General features: G+C 41.8%; 1 protein-coding gene across 2 annotated transcripts in view; it reads right to left on the bottom strand.

Annotated features, from left to right (window-relative positions):
• Positions 1–200: 200 nt before the first annotated feature.
• The window catches only part of GRIK1 (glutamate ionotropic receptor kainate type subunit 1), a 175498-nt gene continuing 156449 nt past the window's right edge, over positions 201–19249 (bottom strand). For both annotated transcript variants that reach the window (XM_050895068.1, XM_050895076.1), the window contains 3 exons: positions 15550–15775; positions 10912–11162; positions 201–380 (listed from right to left, as the gene is read on the bottom strand). In XM_050895068.1, coding sequence (XP_050751025.1) covers positions 225–380; positions 10912–11162; positions 15550–15775 — 633 coding nt within the window. In that variant the 3' untranslated portion in view covers positions 201–224. The remainder of the gene's footprint in view (positions 381–10911; positions 11163–15549; positions 15776–19249) is intronic.

The following is a 19249-nucleotide window of genomic DNA, read 5'->3' as shown; positions in this document are numbered from 1 at the left end:
CTCAAAAGAAGTAGTGAGACACTTCCCAGATGATTAGTAGTACATCAGTCTATGTGAGCGCTTAAACTGTTGTACCTCTAGATTAAAAAAAGAAACCACAGAGAATTTCTGAAGAACAAGGTAAATGTCTATATTTCAGAAATCTCACCACAATCAACTTGTAGGCAGCAATGTTTTTGTTTTGTTTTTTGTTCCTGATATTTCTGCAAAGGGGTCTCTCTTGCTCACGCTATGGTTTCTTTCCTCAGTGTCCGCCTCTGGTGACAAGTAAGGATACTTGTGAATGAAGATTTCCCCTTAGTTCTTGACCTTTTCTTTAACTTCTTCTGATGCTTGAGTGAAATTCCAAGCTCCTCCATTATCGCATTGAAAGAAAGACACTGGTGGAAGACAGAAATGGCATTAAACACTTCTCATCGAAGGCAGAGTTCGACCATACCCTTTGCACAAATGGTGGCTTTTAGAAGCAAGGACCTGAGCTCTTACTGGCGGGCTCAGAAAGCTTCTCTGCTGAGTTCTGCCAGCTTCAAATAAGCCCCTAAGGTATAATAGGTGAGTCTGTACAAGTCATATTTTTTGCCTAACGTGGCTTCCACTGATTTTAATTTAACTTTGGCTTAACTAAAGCTGATTATGAATGTTTCTGAAATGCTACACAGACACATTTGCGATGTTTTGGTGGCTTCATAGCATAAAACTTACCCTTTTTCAGTAGGTAAATTTCCTCCTAACCTTAAAAGAAAAAAGATCTTTTTTAAATCACATGTACCTTAGCCACAAAAAAATAGGTATACTAGAGAAAACAAAGAACATCATTTTTGAAGATTTCTTTGTGGTTTAGTTATTTTCCCCTCACAAAATTAACAGATGTTTCTAAAATATAGCAGAGTCCTCGATCCTCTTCTTTCTTTGGAAAGAATCTTTTTCAAATATTGTGTGTTGAAGAAAGGAGAAAATTACCACAAGAATAAGGTAGCTGAATAGTTTAGAAAGAAAGCAGAAATCTTTCTTCTTCCCACCATCACAACATTAACAAAGACATTTTGGGTAAGTGGAAACATCCTTTAAAAGCTACAGCTGGAATAATTACATGTAACACAAAAAAAACACAAAGAGGCTTTAAGTGGAAGTATCTAGCAATGCAAAAAAATTGTTCCATGCAAATATATATAAATAGATTATTTATATATAAAATGAAGTGATGGTAGCAGTGTGAAACAAAGCTTTAACCACCTTACCTTCATCAAGTTGAATAAATCCCTCCTACCAAACCCTTTCTAGAACTGCAGAACTGACCAGCTTTAAAACAACTGGTTAAAACTACAGTTCTTGTAAAATGACAGCAACAGCACACGGACGTGGTTCTCTGTTTCAAATACAAATTCCCTTCTAGAGTGATACCAATGCAAGGTAAGCAATGTTCAGTTCTTAACCAGTAATAATCCAATAGTGACCTCAGTTATACAGGGCTAAAAAAAGTAGAAACAGATATATGATTTGAAAAGGAGAAAACCCAAGCTTTCCTGGTAGCCAGCTATTCTAGAGGAATATTCTCAAATGCAAAAGAGAGTATGAGGGTAACTTGGATCAAGGTTAAATAATTTGTTTAAGGTAGCAAAGGAATCCCAGACAAGTGAATCCCACACAGAGTGCTGCTTCTTCTCCAGTATAAACCCTCCCTATAACATGTGTAACCCTGGTTCTGCAAACGAGCTCAAGACATCAGTGCGTGTGTGTATTTTAAATGTGTATGATCTTGTGTATGTCATCATATCCATTTGTGGGATGGGCTGCACACAGACTAAGATCCCATAGTATGTTAAATCTATAGTTTAATATGCTCTTTCTTTGAGATGCTCAATTTTTGTTCATCTAAAATTCTTAAGTAAACATAAGTTAAACTACTATTAATTCATGCTAGCTCAAAAATGTAATAGACATAGGCCAGGGCAGTGTACTGCTTTTTTTTTTTCAAATTACTGTCTGGTAATAGCCAGGAATTTGCTGGTGCAATTATCATTTTAAAATCCCCTTTGACAATGTAATATAGGAATTCCAGCATTACTGGAGTTAGAGTAAAAGGTGTCTGCTGCAGCTCCATGCCCTCTGGAAGCAGTGGGTGAAGCAGGTATCATCCTAACACAGACACTATATATATATAGCTTCAGGCTTTTTTAGAGAGTAGCACCACTTATTTCTAAACTAATAAAACTGGATGCTCGAAGTGACTGACTTAGCATGGATAATTTCTCTCTACTATCTTAGTTTTAATTAAGCTTTCAAAATGTAGGTTATAAAGTGATTCCAGAACTCCACGGCAAATAAAGAAAGGATCATATTAACCATTTGTAGCATTGATCAGGTTTATTTTTATTTTCTTTACCTGTTGTTCTTACTAACCTATATGTTATGTGTGTATTTAATAATAGCTATCAGTCTCTGCAATGTGCGTACGGGGATGATATCTGCAGATGAAATAGTACATTTTACTGCCTTGTTAATAAGCTTGTGTTTTAATTTTCCAAACTGATTCATGTTATTCAGACTATGCAATTATCATAATGCCTTTCAACTTCATATCAACAAAATAGTCCCATGAAGATCATTTTACATCTGCAGATAGATATTTAAAACATATTGCTGACATGGAGTACGTGAGATTTTTAATGCATGATTTGTGAAGAGCCCACTGGTTCTACTTCCAACTCTGTTTTGAATTTTAAAATAAATATTATCAGAAAGACTTCAAGCTATTCTTAGGAATGGCTTTGATGTTTAGGTCTTGTCTAAGAATTAAACTTTTGCCTAATTGTTCATCAGTAGCAGTTACATCTAAAACTGAATATAAAAACATTACTATTCTTGTTGATTATCTTGTCTGTAAACTGATCATGTTTATCTACCCAACAAAGTATGGAAGTAGGCCATTCAAAACCTGAAAGGGCTTTGCCTTATCAAGACTCTCTCCTATCCCATCCTGGCAGTGCAAGGCCCTAGTGGGTTGATTACCCACGAGAGAGGTCGAAACACACACGCTCAACACACATGGGAATGGGCTCGGCCATCCTACAGAGACAGCGGGTTGGGAGCGGGACAGGAGGAGGGTTTACAGTGAGAGCTTCCTGGGTCTTACACCTTGCTGCTCCTGCTCCTGGCTTTGTAAAAGCACAAAAGCAGTTTTACTTTTACAGTTACGTTATACTTAGTTTCGAGGGACTTAAAACACCATTGGCATGAGTTTTGCCAACCTGAGGCAATGAATTAAATGTAGATTTAAGACCCTGGACTGATCCTTCAAAGGTATTCCAATGGTTATGGACACAACTATGACTCTGAACAATTTTGTGCGTATTTCTGTGTCTGAGATCCTACCACCTTTGAGAAAACCAGTTGGAGGTGGCAAAAAGCATTGAAAACCTGGGAGACACAGGGCTTTCTCTGCCCCTCTGCCTTCACACAGAGCTTCAGATGGTCTAAAAGAGCAATCTGAGATGATACTTTGAACTTTCAGGGGTTTGGTTAATCATTCAGAAGGACAGTTACACGTGAACTTTCTTTTGAGTCCCAGGAAGCATAGCTCAAAATCCTATTTATCTCCAAGATTGTGCATGCAATTGGAAACTGAACAGATGTCTGAAAACTGGAATTGCCCTGAACTTTTCAAGCAGTAGAAAACTGTGGTACAGAGTGAGTACAAGCTCAGCCAGAATGCTGTAGGATTTACAGGAAAATCATGGACAAGGAACACATTCAGTGGGGACTCCCAAGATGGCCCTCTGAACAGCACTGTGTCTGCAGCATAATTACAGTAGCCTTTAAAAAGGACGGTGACATTAAAATTCCATTTAAAAGGGTAATATACTATTCTTTTAGTCTCATATTTTGATAGCCAGACTGAAAGGGTTTCTTTAAAAAGCTATTTTTTTTACATGCTGTTAAGTCCACTTTTGAGGTCTCGCCCAGAATGAGAGCAGAGTAGGCACAGAGCAATACATTTAACAACAGAGTAATAAGTTTAACATTTTGCTTTTAGTCAGCTTAACTTTCTCATTCTAGCAGTGTCAAAATGCTGCAGGACATGGCATGTGAGGCTAAAAGGAAATGTCATCCTTTAGAAACAGAATAGATTTTGCTTTCCTTGTGATCTGAGACTCTTTCTCTTTGCCCTTAGGTCATTTCAGCAGGCTATAAAAGCTTGGTCATGAAGCTCTCAAATCCTTCCTTACACTCCTATACAGAAGACTGTGTCAAGCTTCAGGATAATTACAGATTCAGAATTTAAAAAATAACATAAAATAAAGTAGAATCAAGACTGAAAAAAAAGAATCTGTAGTCAGGATTTATCGATCTGCTGCTTATGCTGCTAGGCTACCACTGGGGACATGACTTTTCGATTGCATTTTATTAACACCTTGCAAAAACGAACAAATAACAATAAAACCCGCAAACCCAGTGCACTGTGTTGGAGAACTGAGAGCTATGAAAATCAAAAGATGTGGGCCAGATTTTATTCTGGAAGAACACCTGACCCGCTCAGGCACAGAGGAGGAAGTGCAGAAGTCAGGATTTTTCTTCTGCAGCGCCCTCATCACTGTGAAGGACCCGTAGCTGGGACACTGACCTATGTCTTCTGCTGAAAGAAAAGTGATTTGTTTGTGCCTGGTGCACTGAAGGAAAAACATCCAAAATAGTTTCTCCTGGTGAGCAAACCGCTGTTGCAGCACATTAAGAATCTGTTTGAGTATTCTGTCACTGATGGCTAATTGCATGAGGAGATCACTAAATTAAGTCTTTTAAACTGTCAGAGTCTATTGAACAGTGATTGTCAAAACAGTATGGTAATAATCCATGGATTATTTTAACTCTTCCTCAGTTATACAAACTGTTTCTCAGTTTCCTGTTTACAAGAAAAAAAAATGAGTAAAGCTACTTGCTGGTCTCCCAAACCACCTAAACACAAATGGGACTGCTCAGTGGAGGCACAGGTTGTCACAGTCATGTTTGGAGGTGAGGTTACGGCCTGAAAATGGAGGGGCTCAAGCTGATGTTCGTTGAAGAGGGGGAATTTGCAGACCTGACAACCTCACAGAAAATTCTATTTTGCAAGAACTTCACTGAGATAGGGGATTTCTTCCTTCTCCCCCTTTTCCTCCTCCTTTGTTTCCAAAGAGCTAAAGATGTGAAGCTGCAAGGCTTTGATCCGAGAGAGATGGCACAAGCACACGATACCGTGGCAGTACTTTGAGGAAATATCAATCTAGTTGCGGAAAGTGTTATTGCTGTTCTTGGTCTAGTTCTGCCGTGCAGGCGTGATGTTAATCCACCCTCCTCCTCGCTCTCTGAAATGGCGATCGTATTGCCTTTGTTCCTCTCATTCTTCTCTTGTCTCGTCCTTTCTCCCTCCTTCCCCCTACCCCTTTGCCTAATTGGTTTGCAGACTGTTTGATGAGGGCAGGAACTGCCACTAAATAAAGGTAGGCACACTGACGCCAGCCAAATAAACCTGGCAATGGCTTGGGACTAGCTTATTCACAGCCCCTTTGCTTTCAATGGCTTCTGTGTGTCAAATTATATGTCATTTTTTGCAAACACTTATTAATTTGACTATTTTGGGAGTTCTGAGTAAAATGCAGCAACAGCAAAACAAAAATTAATATAAAATGACATAAGGGTATGCTTATAGCCATTTTTATCCCCAGATAGCTCTGGCTATGCTTTACTGGCACCGCAGCGCCAGAACTGATGGAGTCTGTTGTGGCTCATCCATCACAGGCAGAGTTGTTGGCTCTGTGCTGATTGCACAGCAAGGTCCCTGCGCTGACACACACGTGAGAAAGGATCCGGTTTGATTATTGGGTCCTGGACGCAGTTGCAAGGCTGCAAGTTAGGAAGTTGCAATGGTGACCATCTGTATTTGTGAACCGAGTATTTTTTTGTGGCCAAATTTCAAAGCATAGCAGTCATAGAAGCTTAGAGTGCTGACAAGCAGAAAATCTTTGAATGCTTTAACGCTTCTTGAAGCTTGTCACATCTATGCAGGAATCCTCCCAGGTGCCATGCACTTCATGGGAGATGCTATGGGCTGTGCCTTCCTCAAGCCTCACTGTTAACCTGGAGGCACCTGCCTTTTCCTGAAGCCATGGCAAACCTTGCAAAAACTGCCTTTACAAGCATAGATTTGTTAGCACTTGGGTGGCATGCTGGCTGTTCACTGCCTCAGTTGCTGGCGTAGCTGCTAAGGAGCAAGTAAGGCTTTTTAATAACTCTTTTTGTAGCTAGGTATGAAGCTCCGTTAGGGAAAGGAGGAGCTGCTTTGTAATTCCCACAGGCAAGCCAAAGTCTGTGAGGTTGTCTGTGGGGACAGCTAGACACAGGGAAACGATGACTGTTACTAACAATGTGACTGTTTCCTTGACAGATATGAAAATGTTTACCCAAAAAGTGACAGAAAATTTCTGGATTTTGCATTCATCTAAAAAGCAATTAGAAAGCTGGTCGAAGCTGCAACCCGGAGGATTTCCTGCGTAGAGCAATGATGGAGATGATAAACACATTAGGAATTTTCCTTCTCCTCTGAGAGTTGAGAGAAGCTGAATTTAATTAGTTTTAAGTCTCTTCTACTGGGAAACTGCAAACAAAAGTGCTTTCTTAAATCAGGGATACAGAAGATCTAATTCAGGTGTTTGCTGGTAAGAAGGCTCATTTTATGAAGAACCAAAGCTTTCAAGGCCCTATTCAAACAAGTTAAAATGCCATTTTGAGCAAGACAATTTCTTGCAGCATCTGGAGTGGAGCATGAACACTCACGTACACGGATGAGCACTGGCAGAGAATTGGTATAGCCTAGCTGTGAGCAGTACACCTTCATCACAAAAAGTTCTTAAGCCTACTGCCAGCATAAATAACGTTGACCAAAAATTGTAACATGAATAGAAGGAAAACACAGGTCACTGTATGCTCTGGCTTTTCTCAGGAGCCAGGTATGAGAGAAACAATTCAAGAGGAGAGCAGAGCTTTGCCGCAGCACTTCGGCAACTGAGTGTGAAGGCATCCACTCGAACAAGTTTTCTAATTGCAGTAGAGTCCAGAAATGGCCCCTCAATAAAACAGGTCATTAACTTGTTTGATGAGGAGGAACTGCAGTGGGCAAGAAAACATAAAGTAGGTGTGAGGGGTGGGAAATGAATTAGTGAAACTGGTGGTAAGCTGGGATATAATGAAATACAGATAAAAGGTAATCAGGTTTTGAAAACACGGTTGTTTGCCACGGTTCATGACATCTTACGAGCTGGCATTTCTATTTTGTGTATCTCAAATTGTTGTCATATGTTTTTTGGTAGCAACAACAGATCTAGTCCATTGTCTTCTGCCCTGTCAGTCCCCAGACTAGCTGAGGACTAGAGGAAATCAAACTGTTATCCTTCCAGGGTATGAAAAGCATCCAGTACCAACCTCCTACACAAAAGTTTCCTTGTGCATTTCAATATGCAAAGCAATGCCAAGGGTATACTGTTTGATATAAATTGATATCCTGATTTTGCCATAAAGAAGTTTTCTACATTACAAAGCCTTACAATAGTGAACATCATGAATTGCTCAAGCCAAGTCAATGGAGTTATTCTGTGAAAGGTATATACTAGGGGTGCCTGAGGGTGCTTTTGTTGAATATGTTCTTAAATGTTAATGGTTACATGGCATAAAATTTAACTGATAGATATGATTTTGTGCTATGATAGTTACTTGGAAGCTTTGGCTAATGAATTTTAAATGGATGAATTAAAATTCATTAAATATTGACACTGGGAATAAGATATGCCAGCTAAAAATCTCTGGCTGCTTATAATAGGGGTTCAGAAAGTTAATAGAGCCCTTCAGGTTATTTTCTAGGGTTTATAAAGAACTGCCTGGCCCACTTGCTGAATGCTTCGGCAGAGACCAAGCAAAATATTTCTCTGTGCTTTAGTAATGAGACTGCCATTGGTTTACTCAGGTTTGGTAGGAGATGAAAAGGAGGTAAATAATTTTTCTTACCTGAAAAAGGTGAATTACCCCATGAAATGACATGACAATTGTACACAGAGACTGTGATAATTCTTAAAATCTACTACAGTCTATTGCACTCGCTCTTCACCGTAGATGTAATTATTTTCTGTGATATGCATTTAAACTGCCCAAATTTCCATGACTTTGACAATTTGCGTTAGATAAGCTTATCTCCTGCTGAAGCAAGAGGCACTTTGAAGTCATTAACTGTGTGTTGGTGAGTACAACCTTTGCCATTATGTGCACTGTTTAAGTTTAATGCTTTCCATCGGACACACCTTTTTTCTTTCCTGACTATACAGTGTGAATTGAGGGCTGTGTTCGAATCCCTCGCTCCTCTCGGATTAACTTGCCACAGTCTAACTCCGTAGATAAGGTGGTGCCAGAGGTGGAGTTGGACGGATGGGTTTGCTTACACTGTAGTCCGTAAAAGAAACAAAAGGCCTTGCATGCAAGAAAAGAAAAATGGAGAAAATAAATAAATGAAAGAAGTAAAATCAAAAATAAACATGAAAATGAGATTCAAAAGCTATTTAAATCAAAAGAGATTCTACTTATGGAAACAGAAAAGTCATAGATTGTATTCGACTCATGCTTTGGATTAGCTTAGTGATAACATACACTGTATAGCATTTTCCATCTAAGCTTCTTATTTCACCAGAATAAAAATAAAACAAACTGAGAGAAATCAGAAAGTAACACTGGAATTGCTGGTATTCTACTTTCTGTGAAATTACTTCTGGAAAAGAAGTGTGATGTTGCCACATTAACTCACTTAAAGATTTTAATTATTAAGAGATTGCGTATAGTAAGCAACACATTGCTGTGAAACAGTAGTACAGTTTCAGAAATGGTATACGTATATATGTATCCCTGAATACTATGTTAGTCACCCAACATATTGCTAAGTAGATTAACACTCCCTCATGATGTAAAGCTTTAGGTCTACTTTAATTATGACTTTAGGAATGCATTGCCTTTCCCAGACTCCTGAAGAGTTTCCAGGATATTCTGCATCATATTAGCATTTATAATAAACATTTTACTTAGCTGCAACTGTTCTCCAAAACATATTTGAATGAAAGATCTCCTGAGACATGAATGAAACAAAGATATTCATACATTCTTCACGCATTTTGTGCTAAAACTGTTCTATAGGGTTAAAGTACTGAGAAAGCTGCGATATGTGCAAAATACATTCATCCTTTATCTCTGACTTATTCCAAAACAGGGACACTTTGATTAATATGTCCTGCAAAATTGCTCCACATGAGCTGCGTCTGTTGTTCATAGGCAGTGCCATTGCCTTTAATGAGGCCTTGCTCAGGCACATGTGGAGATGTCTGCATGGTCAGGAGCTGCCCTCTCCTGCAGGATACTGTGAGGACCAAGTCCACTGACATTGGCATTAGGTGTCACGGACCCAAAATAACACCAAGTGTCCTTTGGAAAATGAAGATGCATGGTAAGATTCAGCTCACTTCCTTTCAGCTGCCTGAACAGCAAGCACATAGCCTTAGCTTACAGTGGGTCCCTTACCAGCAGCAAGGAGATACAGGTGATTTATCCTATCGAAAATCAGATGTTGTCCTCTCGAGGCCCTCAGCCCTGGCTGCTTGATTGACACTCAGGTGTCAATCCCTCTCATGTCCCAGCACCACTGCTGTATGCAGTGTAAACTGCACCTCTGAGACCGAGTTCAAAATGTTCTCCTTCCCCTCCCACTCATCCTTGCTGCATTCATTAAGATTATTTTTCTTGACAGTAATTTCTGGCATTTATGTCATCAGCTTTGCAGGATTACACCTTGGATGAAGAGGATGAATTGCCCACGGAAAAGCTCCTGTCTTTCCCATCTAAAAGTGCAAAGTGAGCTTAACCAACTCAGTTCGAAGTAGATGCCTTACGTCTAGAAACCTCAAGTTAGGTGATACGAACCCACCTCTTGGTGATTGCGTCAGGGGCCACTGATCCTGCAGTGCAATGTGACCCTCGTCCCTACGATAAATCCTGTTAAAGTGAAGAGGATCAGGGCAGCTATAGCAGTTGAGCCAAAGAGGGCCACATCAGGGTCTAGGACACGGCCAGAACCAAATCAGCACCAGGGAAGGCAGCCAGAGTAAGAAGGTTGGCAGACAACTTCAAGAACAGACTCCAAGTTGCTTCTCATGCCTTGTTTCTTTTACAACGGCTGGTGGTTCGGTAAACGGGTGTTTACACTCTATTTTACTGATTGACTCTATCTCACAAACTGCTGTAATACTCAAGGCATGATTTATACACAGCATTTCCTTTGTTTTCCCTCTGCCCTTTCAAATTGCTCATTACGCTTCAGTGGAGCTATAACCAGAATTTCTTTGGCTCCATAATCTTACTTTACTGTGGCATCCATCACCTTTCAGTAGGTCTCCCTGCTTTGAAGTGCATGCTTCAGCACAGTGTGTAAACCCCTGGCTGTGAAAAAAATGCTTTCTAGAGCAAGAGAAAAATTACACTTGGGGATTTGGAAGTACATTCCTGTTGTTACTCAAAGGGCTCATGCTAATGCCATATAAAAAAAAAAAATCCAGTTGTGTTTTATTCCTTTCCAACGTAATTTACACTTAAAGTCTTAAAGATCAAGCAGAAACTGTCTGAGAAATTGCTCTTGTTCTGCACTGCCATACTAAGCAGCACTAATTGAACTGTGGGTGAGGTACTCCCCTGATCTTATTAATAAATCATTTGTCTTTAGTACCAGAAATGCAAGGTGAGAGTTCAGCAATACAAAATCTGCACTCCAGCAAAAAGACGTATAATGCAGTCACCTCCGCATCCACAAACCTCAGCCTCCCAGAAACATAAGCAAGCTGGAAATGGATGACTCACCTGCTCAATATCGCTGTTTTTCCTTGATTTATATATAAATTCACCAATGGCTACAAACACGGAAAGAACAAGCCCTGCAGCGAGCACTATGAAGATGCCCCCAATATTCTCCACCCCGAGAGCACTGGCTTCTTTGCTGTCCTCCTCGGGGCAGCCGTTGCCTCGCCACCACTTTTCCTTCATCATGTGCAGCTTTCCCTCCTCCTGGAGCTGGAGGATGGCGATGGTGATCTTGTCTCTGTAAGGAGACCCTGCAAGGTGAGAGCAAGACCCCTCAGTGCTGGTTGCAGCAAAGTGAAGGCAGGGAGGGAGCAAGCTGCTGCTATCTGAAGCAAAAGTGCTCCCTTATCACAAGATTGATTATTCCAGCTAGAAAGTCTTGGTTTCTTTTCGGCTGGAAGGGGGAAGAAGACTATCTGTTGGAGTCTGCCCTGGGGACTGGAAAGCAGAAGGCTCCTTTGGTGCAGTTATTTGTTTGAGAATTCATTATAATTTCTAGGGTCTCCTACTGAGGTTTATTTAAGCCTTGGCAGTGGGTTTTCTTGCTAAGTAATTCCTTCATATCATGTTTGAATATTGCTTTGAGCATCCTTTGAGACTTTCTGCTTTGCATCTCTTCTATTTACTTCAACATCTGTTTATTTTTCCTACTGCATGTAAAATAAGTAGCTGTCTAAGAAAAGCCCACAGTCAGTCACGTACATTCTCTTCTCATTTATACCTGCATAAGCCCACAACTCCTCTTCAGCTACCTTGCAGCTTATAAGAACACAAGGCGGCCAAGTCTTTTTTTCCGTGACTTGCAACTATATTGGCACTGCAAGCTGAAAATAGCAACTATTTCATGCTTTTTATTTGCAGGCCAACAGCTTGCTAAATGATGTGTCTTCAGGCTCAGCAGCATTAATGGGCCTGTACAGTATCTGGCAAATAGTGGGGTCGCGTTGGGCGGTTCAATCTGTTTAGGTTTGCCTCTCACGCACTCTGCTCTGGCTCTCCGTCTTCCAAAATCTCTGCCGCCTGTAAGTCCCTTCAGCCAACTTGTGCTGTTGCAGAAGCACAAGTCTGTAGCCCTAAAGGAGGACAAGGGAGAGGCGTGCCCCTCGCTCCGCTTCTGGAGCAGCGCCTAGTTAAAGGAAATTGCTACCAATTATCTTTTCCCATGTTGCCAGAAGCTTAAGTTATCAACAATAATAGCAGCAATCCTGTTATTAATTGTAACAGACAAGTGGAAGTTGGTTTTGGCATTGTGAGAGAGACTTTTCTTGATGGGGCAAGGATTTTATGATAGCAAGCAGGAGAGGGTTACAAGAAAGGCTGTTTGGCTCTAAAGGCATATATGTGCCCCCAAATCCTGCCATGTTGGACTTCCTACAGTTGGAAGCGTTTCGTGTCTGGGCTGAAATACAGTGTTGCCAGTCTTTTGTCCATGTAGCTAACTACCATCCATCCTTTCCTCACCCTTAGCACATTAATAAGACTATTTTCTTAAGCTGTAATTTCACCAAAATCACATGTTGCTGCAAATTAAAACAGTTGCAATTCTCAATCTGATCAAGGTAAACAAACTTTTAAGGCAGAACTTGGGCCAGAATTTCAGTGGTAGCGTGGTACACATAGACATGGACACTTAAGAAAAATCTCACTAGGCACCACTTTTGTGTCTTTCTGCATCTAAATAGCCTTGGAAATTTGGTCTCACAGCTTCAGTTTTCTTGCTTATATTGCCATGCAGGACATTACTAAAAATAATTGTACCATGAATACAAGTCCCCCTCTCTGCTTTCTATCTCCTTTAGCCCGCAGCATTGTCTGATAAGAATCAGTGTGAAAAACATTGCCATTCTTCATTTGTTGTGCCAACACTCAGCTATTTTTCAGTGTATCTTACTGCCAGCACTGGGACATGCTGTGGCCACAGATGCCAAGAGACATGTGTCAGATTATACAAAGTCCATCTGTGAAGCCAGCAATCAGCAGCCACTGCTTAAGGTAGCCAGCTTTGAAAGGAAAATACGCCTGCTGTATGAATAGATGATTTCTATGCATGCTATTAAAGAACTAAAACTAAGCACGGCAGAAAACAAAACAGAAAGACCTTCAAAACTGTCTTTACACAGAGAAGTGAATTATTACCACTGAAAACAGCAGTGCTTCTCAGAAGAAAGAGCAGAATTGTTTCTACCTTTCTGTCAGGTTTGTTGCCCTGATAACTGGAGTCTGCTAGATTGTAGGACTCATCTATTTTTCCCTTGTCTGAAAGGATGTAGCTGTTAGGTAAAGTGAAGCAGCCTGAGTCACAACGCAGGATTTGTGGGGAAGTTCATTCTTTCTTGTGATGTTTATGTTGCCGGCAGGATTATCACAATTCACCTTGAGGGTAACAGGTACATCTGTATTTCTACGTGTGCTTTTAAAGTTTGCTAAGTGTGCATGGAGTGTTGGATTGGTGATGTTTTATTGGTGAGCACTAAAACCTCCCACAAATTGATCTCAACACTTCTTTGAATATTCAGCATATCATTTATGGCCTCTGAGCTATTAACAACCTACCTCTTAGGCCAAGAAGTGCATCTATCTACTTTCTTAGCAGTCTCCCAAGTAACTGGTAATAGCTTTAGTGTTAGAATTACTAGCATCAGCACTGGCGGTGATACTGGCGTTAATACCTGTCCTGACATCTATAATTATGTTGCTTTCTTCAACTGGATTCCTCCCAGGGTGACATTTTGCATAGGTTTTGCTTAGAGGTGCCTTTGCTACAGCAGTACTTCCAGAGTGCATTAAGTTCACCACCAACCATCGCTGCAGATTTTTCATTAATAATGGCCTTTGCCAAGAATCTGATGAAAGCCCTCCTCTCTGCAACCGTAATAAACATAAATGGAGATGTTTGTTGATATGCCTAAATCCCCTTTATCCTAACTCAGCACAAAGAAGTAGGAAGAGAGCCTGTATCTGCAGTTTTTTACTTGCAGAAGATGCTCTGATAAAATAGTACGTTTCCTGGATTCATAGAACTTTTGAAAATTCTCCTTCCTGTTTCTTTGGGAGCTGAATAGTGATGACATTCAGCTCATTCACTGGAAATTTTGGAGTGCGAGGTATGCTTTTGCTGCTGCAAACCCTAGCCACGTGGTTGTGCATTCTCCTGAAGGAACGAATGCAGACCCGTTAAGACTTGCTAAAACTTTGATGTTAAGGGTCACAGACACGTCTTCTGGTTTTTTTTCCATACAGCTTCTGCAGTCAATAGTCTTGAATGCTATGAGAAAAATAACAGAGCCTTTGGAGTCCATCTGAACAGTGGAAGTATCTCCACAACTGAAGTCAATTGTTTAAGAATTCAAGATGCCTGATGGTACTGAATTATTCCATAGTGCTTAGAGATATCTATTCCCCTGAATTTTGCTGGTTTTCCTTAAGAAAAAAATTAAGGCACATTTATCATACAAGAAACATCTTATAAATATATTTCACAGCTGTATTTCCAATGGATGCACTCTCTCTGAGGATTACCATCTGTTCCAATTATTCCTTCATTGTTCTTGGTTTAAAGTGTGGCAGCTTTATAACTGCGATGAAACTCTTGCCATACATTTCTCTTTATTCAGGATTTTAGTTTTTGTATCATTTTCCTCATCGTGAAAAGGCTGTTCTCACATAGCCAGTGGAAAAACGTACTTAAAATGTTATCTATATGACAATCTGCCTGAGGTACTCAGTAGCATAAAGAATCACAGTTCAAAGTGCAGTGGTGTTTCTCCCTTATTTATATCTGGTCTACCAAGAAACCGATGGACCAATACTTCACCTGTTATGTCTGTGTAAACTGATATTGCCTTGAATAATTTCCCTGAAGACAATAAAATTGCATAGCTATTAACTGAGCGTCGCAAGGTAAGTGCATATGTGAGCAGTATGGAGAAGTATATTATACAGGAAAAAGACCTGGCTGCCCAGTGCCGATTATTCACAAGAACACAGCACAAAAAACTGACACACTTTCTAATTCTCTACAATTAGAAAATCTTGAAAAGGACACCAGATATGCTAAAAAAGGTCTACTGGAAAGAGTTTACAGAGATTGGGAACCTTAAGACTTTGCTTAGCTCAAAACACTGAAATCCTTGATGCAGATGCAGAACCTTGCAATTGCTTCTCACTGTTCTTATGTGTTGCTCTGAGGTCATGAAATAGATCAGAAATTCATCTCCTTTCATGCAGCTTTCTTTGGGATGCATACATTGGACGTAACATTTATCCTGCCCACTTCCATTTTCCCAGAGACACTACCTGATTTCTCAAACTAAACTGAATTTCAGTAGAGTGACCTGCACCTCAAGCAGCCCAGAGGATACCCAGTTTGCTACGAATGGGATGCTCTAGAAAGCAAGCAGGTCACTCAACCTTGTTCAGCAGATGTAGCCTGCACCGCTATATTCCCTCTTGCTTGCAGAGACTGCTTGCAGATGAGCAGCGCAAGAGTAGATGTTTTGCCTAAACGGAGGCTCCTAGGGTCTGTTTCGATGAGAAAGGTTTCTAAAAGACTAGAACATGATTCAAATGGCTATCTAAACTTCTGAAGGGGACATTGCTGGGTGTGCTCCACAACACCTGTGCTGGAAAGCATCTTACCTATAGGGGTTCCCACACCGTAGCCTTTCGAATCAATGAGCCCTCCGATCTGGGTGAGATTGCAATTTCTCTGAGTCACATACTCTATGCTGGTCGACTCCATTAGCAGCGCATAGTCCGTTGTGAGCACACGCTGGATTCCCTCGTCGTTGTTCTTCACCAGCGCTGTCTGCTGCCTGCTGCTCATGAATGCCCACATCTTCTCATATGTTGATATTTTGGATTTCTAAGGAGGGAAAACGAGGGCACAGAATCACACCAGCACCCAAATTACACTTATAAAATATTCCTCAGCCTTTTGTTGTGACCGATGCCAACAGCACGTCTTGAATGAAAGAGAATCGGTAGCAGGGTTTTCCTTCCCGCAGCCTTTCTCTCTGACTGTGCTTTATGCTGAGGAATCTCTTTTTTCAGTTCCTTTGCAGTGCCAGGAACTTCATTACTGGCACGACTGTGAAGTGCTTTGAAGTTTTTTTGGGCTAATGCTGTTACATGGATTACAGCACATAACCAGCTAAATTAGTTCAGCTGGATACTGTTGCACTCAGAAGCAGTGCTTCTGCCTGTCAGGGAAAACACACTACTCCAAAAGCCTGATGATGAATGAAGTACTGGCTCTTTTGTATTGATATCACTTGCCTAGAAGTCATGTACTTCAAGAATAATGCTTGAGAAACAAACCCAAAGCGGCTTCTAAGCAAACTTCTACTTTCTGCTTTCCATTGCAATCAGACTTAAGGACTTCATCCTTCTCCCACTGAAGTCAAGGGGGAGTTTGCCAGGAGGAGTGTGTACATGTCCTGTGTCAATGTCCATCTGCACAGGGAAGAGGGATGCCAGAAGCCCCAGCCACCTCCATACAGTGTTGAACATAAGTATTGGGTTTGCGTGGCAAGGTTTTGGTAGCGGGGGGGCTACAGGGGTGGCTTCTGAGAGAAGCTACAGGGGTGGCTTCTGAGAGAAGCTGCTAGAGCTTCCCCCATGTCCGATAAAGTCAATGCCAGCTGGCTCCAAGATGGACCCACCGCTGGCCAAGGCCGAACCCATCAGCAACGGTGGTAGCACCTCTGGGATAGCATATTTAAGAAGGGAAAATAAGTTACTGTGCAGCAGCAATTGCAGCCAGAGCGAGGAGTGAGAAGATGTGAGAGAAACAACTCTGCAGACACCAAGGTCAGGGAAGAAGGAGGGGGAGGAGGTGCTCCAGGCACCAGAGCAGAGATTCCCCTGCAGCCCGTGGTGAAGACCATGGTGAGGCAGGCTGTCCCCCTGCAGCCCATGGACGTCCACGGTGGAGCAGATATCCACCTGCAGCCCGTGGAGGACCCCACGCTGGAGCAGGTGGATGCCCAAGGGAGGCTGTGACCCCATGGGAAGCCCGCACTGGAGCAGGCTCCTGGCAGGACCTGTGGACCCATGGAAAGAGGAGCCCACGCTGGAGCAGGTTTGCTGGCAGGACTTGTGACCCCACGGGGGACCCACACTGGAGCAGTCTGTTCCTGAAGCACTGCACCCCATGGAAGAGACCCACCCTGGAGCAGTTCGTGAAGAGCTGTAGCCCGTGGGAAGGACTCATGTTGGAGGAGTTTGTGGAGGACTGTCTCCTGTGGGAGGGACCCCACGCTGGAGCAGAGGAAGAGTGTGAGGAGTCCTCCCCCCAAGGAGGAAGGAGCGGCAGAGACAACCTGTGATGAATTGACCACGACCCCCATTCCCAGTCCCCCTGCACTGCTCGGGGGGAGGAGGTAGAGCAAATCGGGAGTAAAGTTAAGCCCGGGAAGAAAGGAGGGGTGGGGGGAAGGTGTTTTTAAGATTTGATTTTATTTCTCATTATCCTACTCTGATTTGACTGGTAATAAATTAAATTAATTTTTTTCCCAAGTCGAGTCTGTTTTGCCCGTGACGGTAATTGATGAATGATCTCCCTGTCCTTACCTCGACCCATGAGCCTTTCGTTATATTTCCTCTCCCCTGTCCAGCTTAGGAGGGGAGTGATAGAGCAGCTTTGGTGGTCAACCCACCACAACATCCCTTCTTCCCCGCTCCTTTCCCTGTGTTGTGGGAGTTCGTGAGGGACCCAGACACCCTGCAGGGAAGGGCAGTGCCAGTGTCCCCTTGTTCACACTTCTGCCTTTGTGGAGGATATGAAAAGAAAAACTGAACCTGCTCAGGGATATGCTGGACCCCTGTGCCTGCTACCCACAAGATGTGCTACCCACAAACCAAAAAACCTTCAAGCGCTCACACAGTAATAACATGATTAAACCTCTCTCTCCCTTGTATGCTTTCAAACAACATTGGGCACACAATGTCACTTTTGGATTAAATATCAAGGTAGACCTACAGACAGCTGAGCCATTAGAAACTGTAAATAGAAACGATTTTGTCTCAAGATAGCAAAGCCAACCATTGCCAAACTACTCTGTACTGCAGCCTAGCACGAGCCGCACACACACAAACCAACTTTTTAATGTAAATATGAGTTGAAGGTCCTCCACACACTTACGTATCCCCAGTTCTGGGGCAGTATATCCTCACTTCCTTCATGGGCCCTATCTTTGGTTTATAGCCATCATAGCTGATTTTAGACTCACTGTGTGGAGACCATACATGCGTATTAAACACCAGTGTCTGGGGGATTCCTGTGAGAAGCTGATTTTCTGGTTCTTTGAGCTTTAAATGTTAATATGCTTCACTTGTAAATTCAATACCTGTGAATGTCACCTAAACTCCACCTAAGTTTGGTAAGCCACAGGATACCACTAAACTTTGAAGATGGTTAAGTAGCTCTTCACTAGTAGAAACCATTTTTACTGCTCAGTTGGGAATATTTTTGGAAATTGGTAAGAAGTTTATGCAGTAGATTGAGTCTGATATTGGATTTACTGGAAGGATGTATTCCTTATTCGGACAAGTTTGAAAGAAAGGTCTTAGCTTCTTGACTTGCCAACTCCCATTTTTTTCAGGATAGATCATATGCCAAATTCTGGCCTTTGAATTCTCATTGATTTCAGTGGAAACAAGTCTGCGCACCAGAAGGTAGGAGCTGGCAAGAGTTGCAACATGAGAAGATCTGTTATCACAGAGGGACAAGAAAGCAATGGAAGGTTTTTAGACATGTTGGAAACAGAGCAGGACAGCGGTCTGGAGAAATATGTGTGTGTCACGATTTGTGGATGTGAAACACCTTGCCTTCAGTTGGACTTTTCCCAAATTTGGACATGCACACAGATGGTGAATGCTGCCTGAGATCCTGCTGGCTCGCCTGCCTAGAACCCCATCCCTTCGCTGGAGCACTCCTTAACTGTCCAGGCCTTGTTTTCTGGGTATTTTCATCTGGTATGGCCAGATCTGGGATCTGTGTACAGGGAGGAGGCTGACGCTGAGGTTCCTTCAAAGTCAGAACTCCAGTTTTTCCCACAAATAATTTCAATTGCTTTTGTTTTCATTCCCCCCACTACCTGGCTAGAAGGCATAGTCACTGCAGAAACTTTCTTGAAAATATTGCCTCTTTAGCGATAGTTTTTCTGGGGATATTATTACAACGGGGATACTAGTGTAAGGCCTTCAAAATTAGTGGAAAACCACAACTGTTATTATATGCATTATAAACAAGACTAAATAAAAATTTATGTAATTTTGAATAAATGCAAATAGAGTTTTCAGAAAAGCAGTGGAAGTACCTTGCTTTTCTCGTATG

Source organism: Gymnogyps californianus, chromosome 1 (assembly GCF_018139145.2).
Source record: "Gymnogyps californianus isolate 813 chromosome 1, ASM1813914v2, whole genome shotgun sequence".
NCBI lineage: Eukaryota > Metazoa > Chordata > Aves > Accipitriformes > Cathartidae > Gymnogyps > Gymnogyps californianus.
Note: the sequence above shows the minus strand (reverse complement) of the source record. Positions and strands in the feature narration are given on the sequence as shown.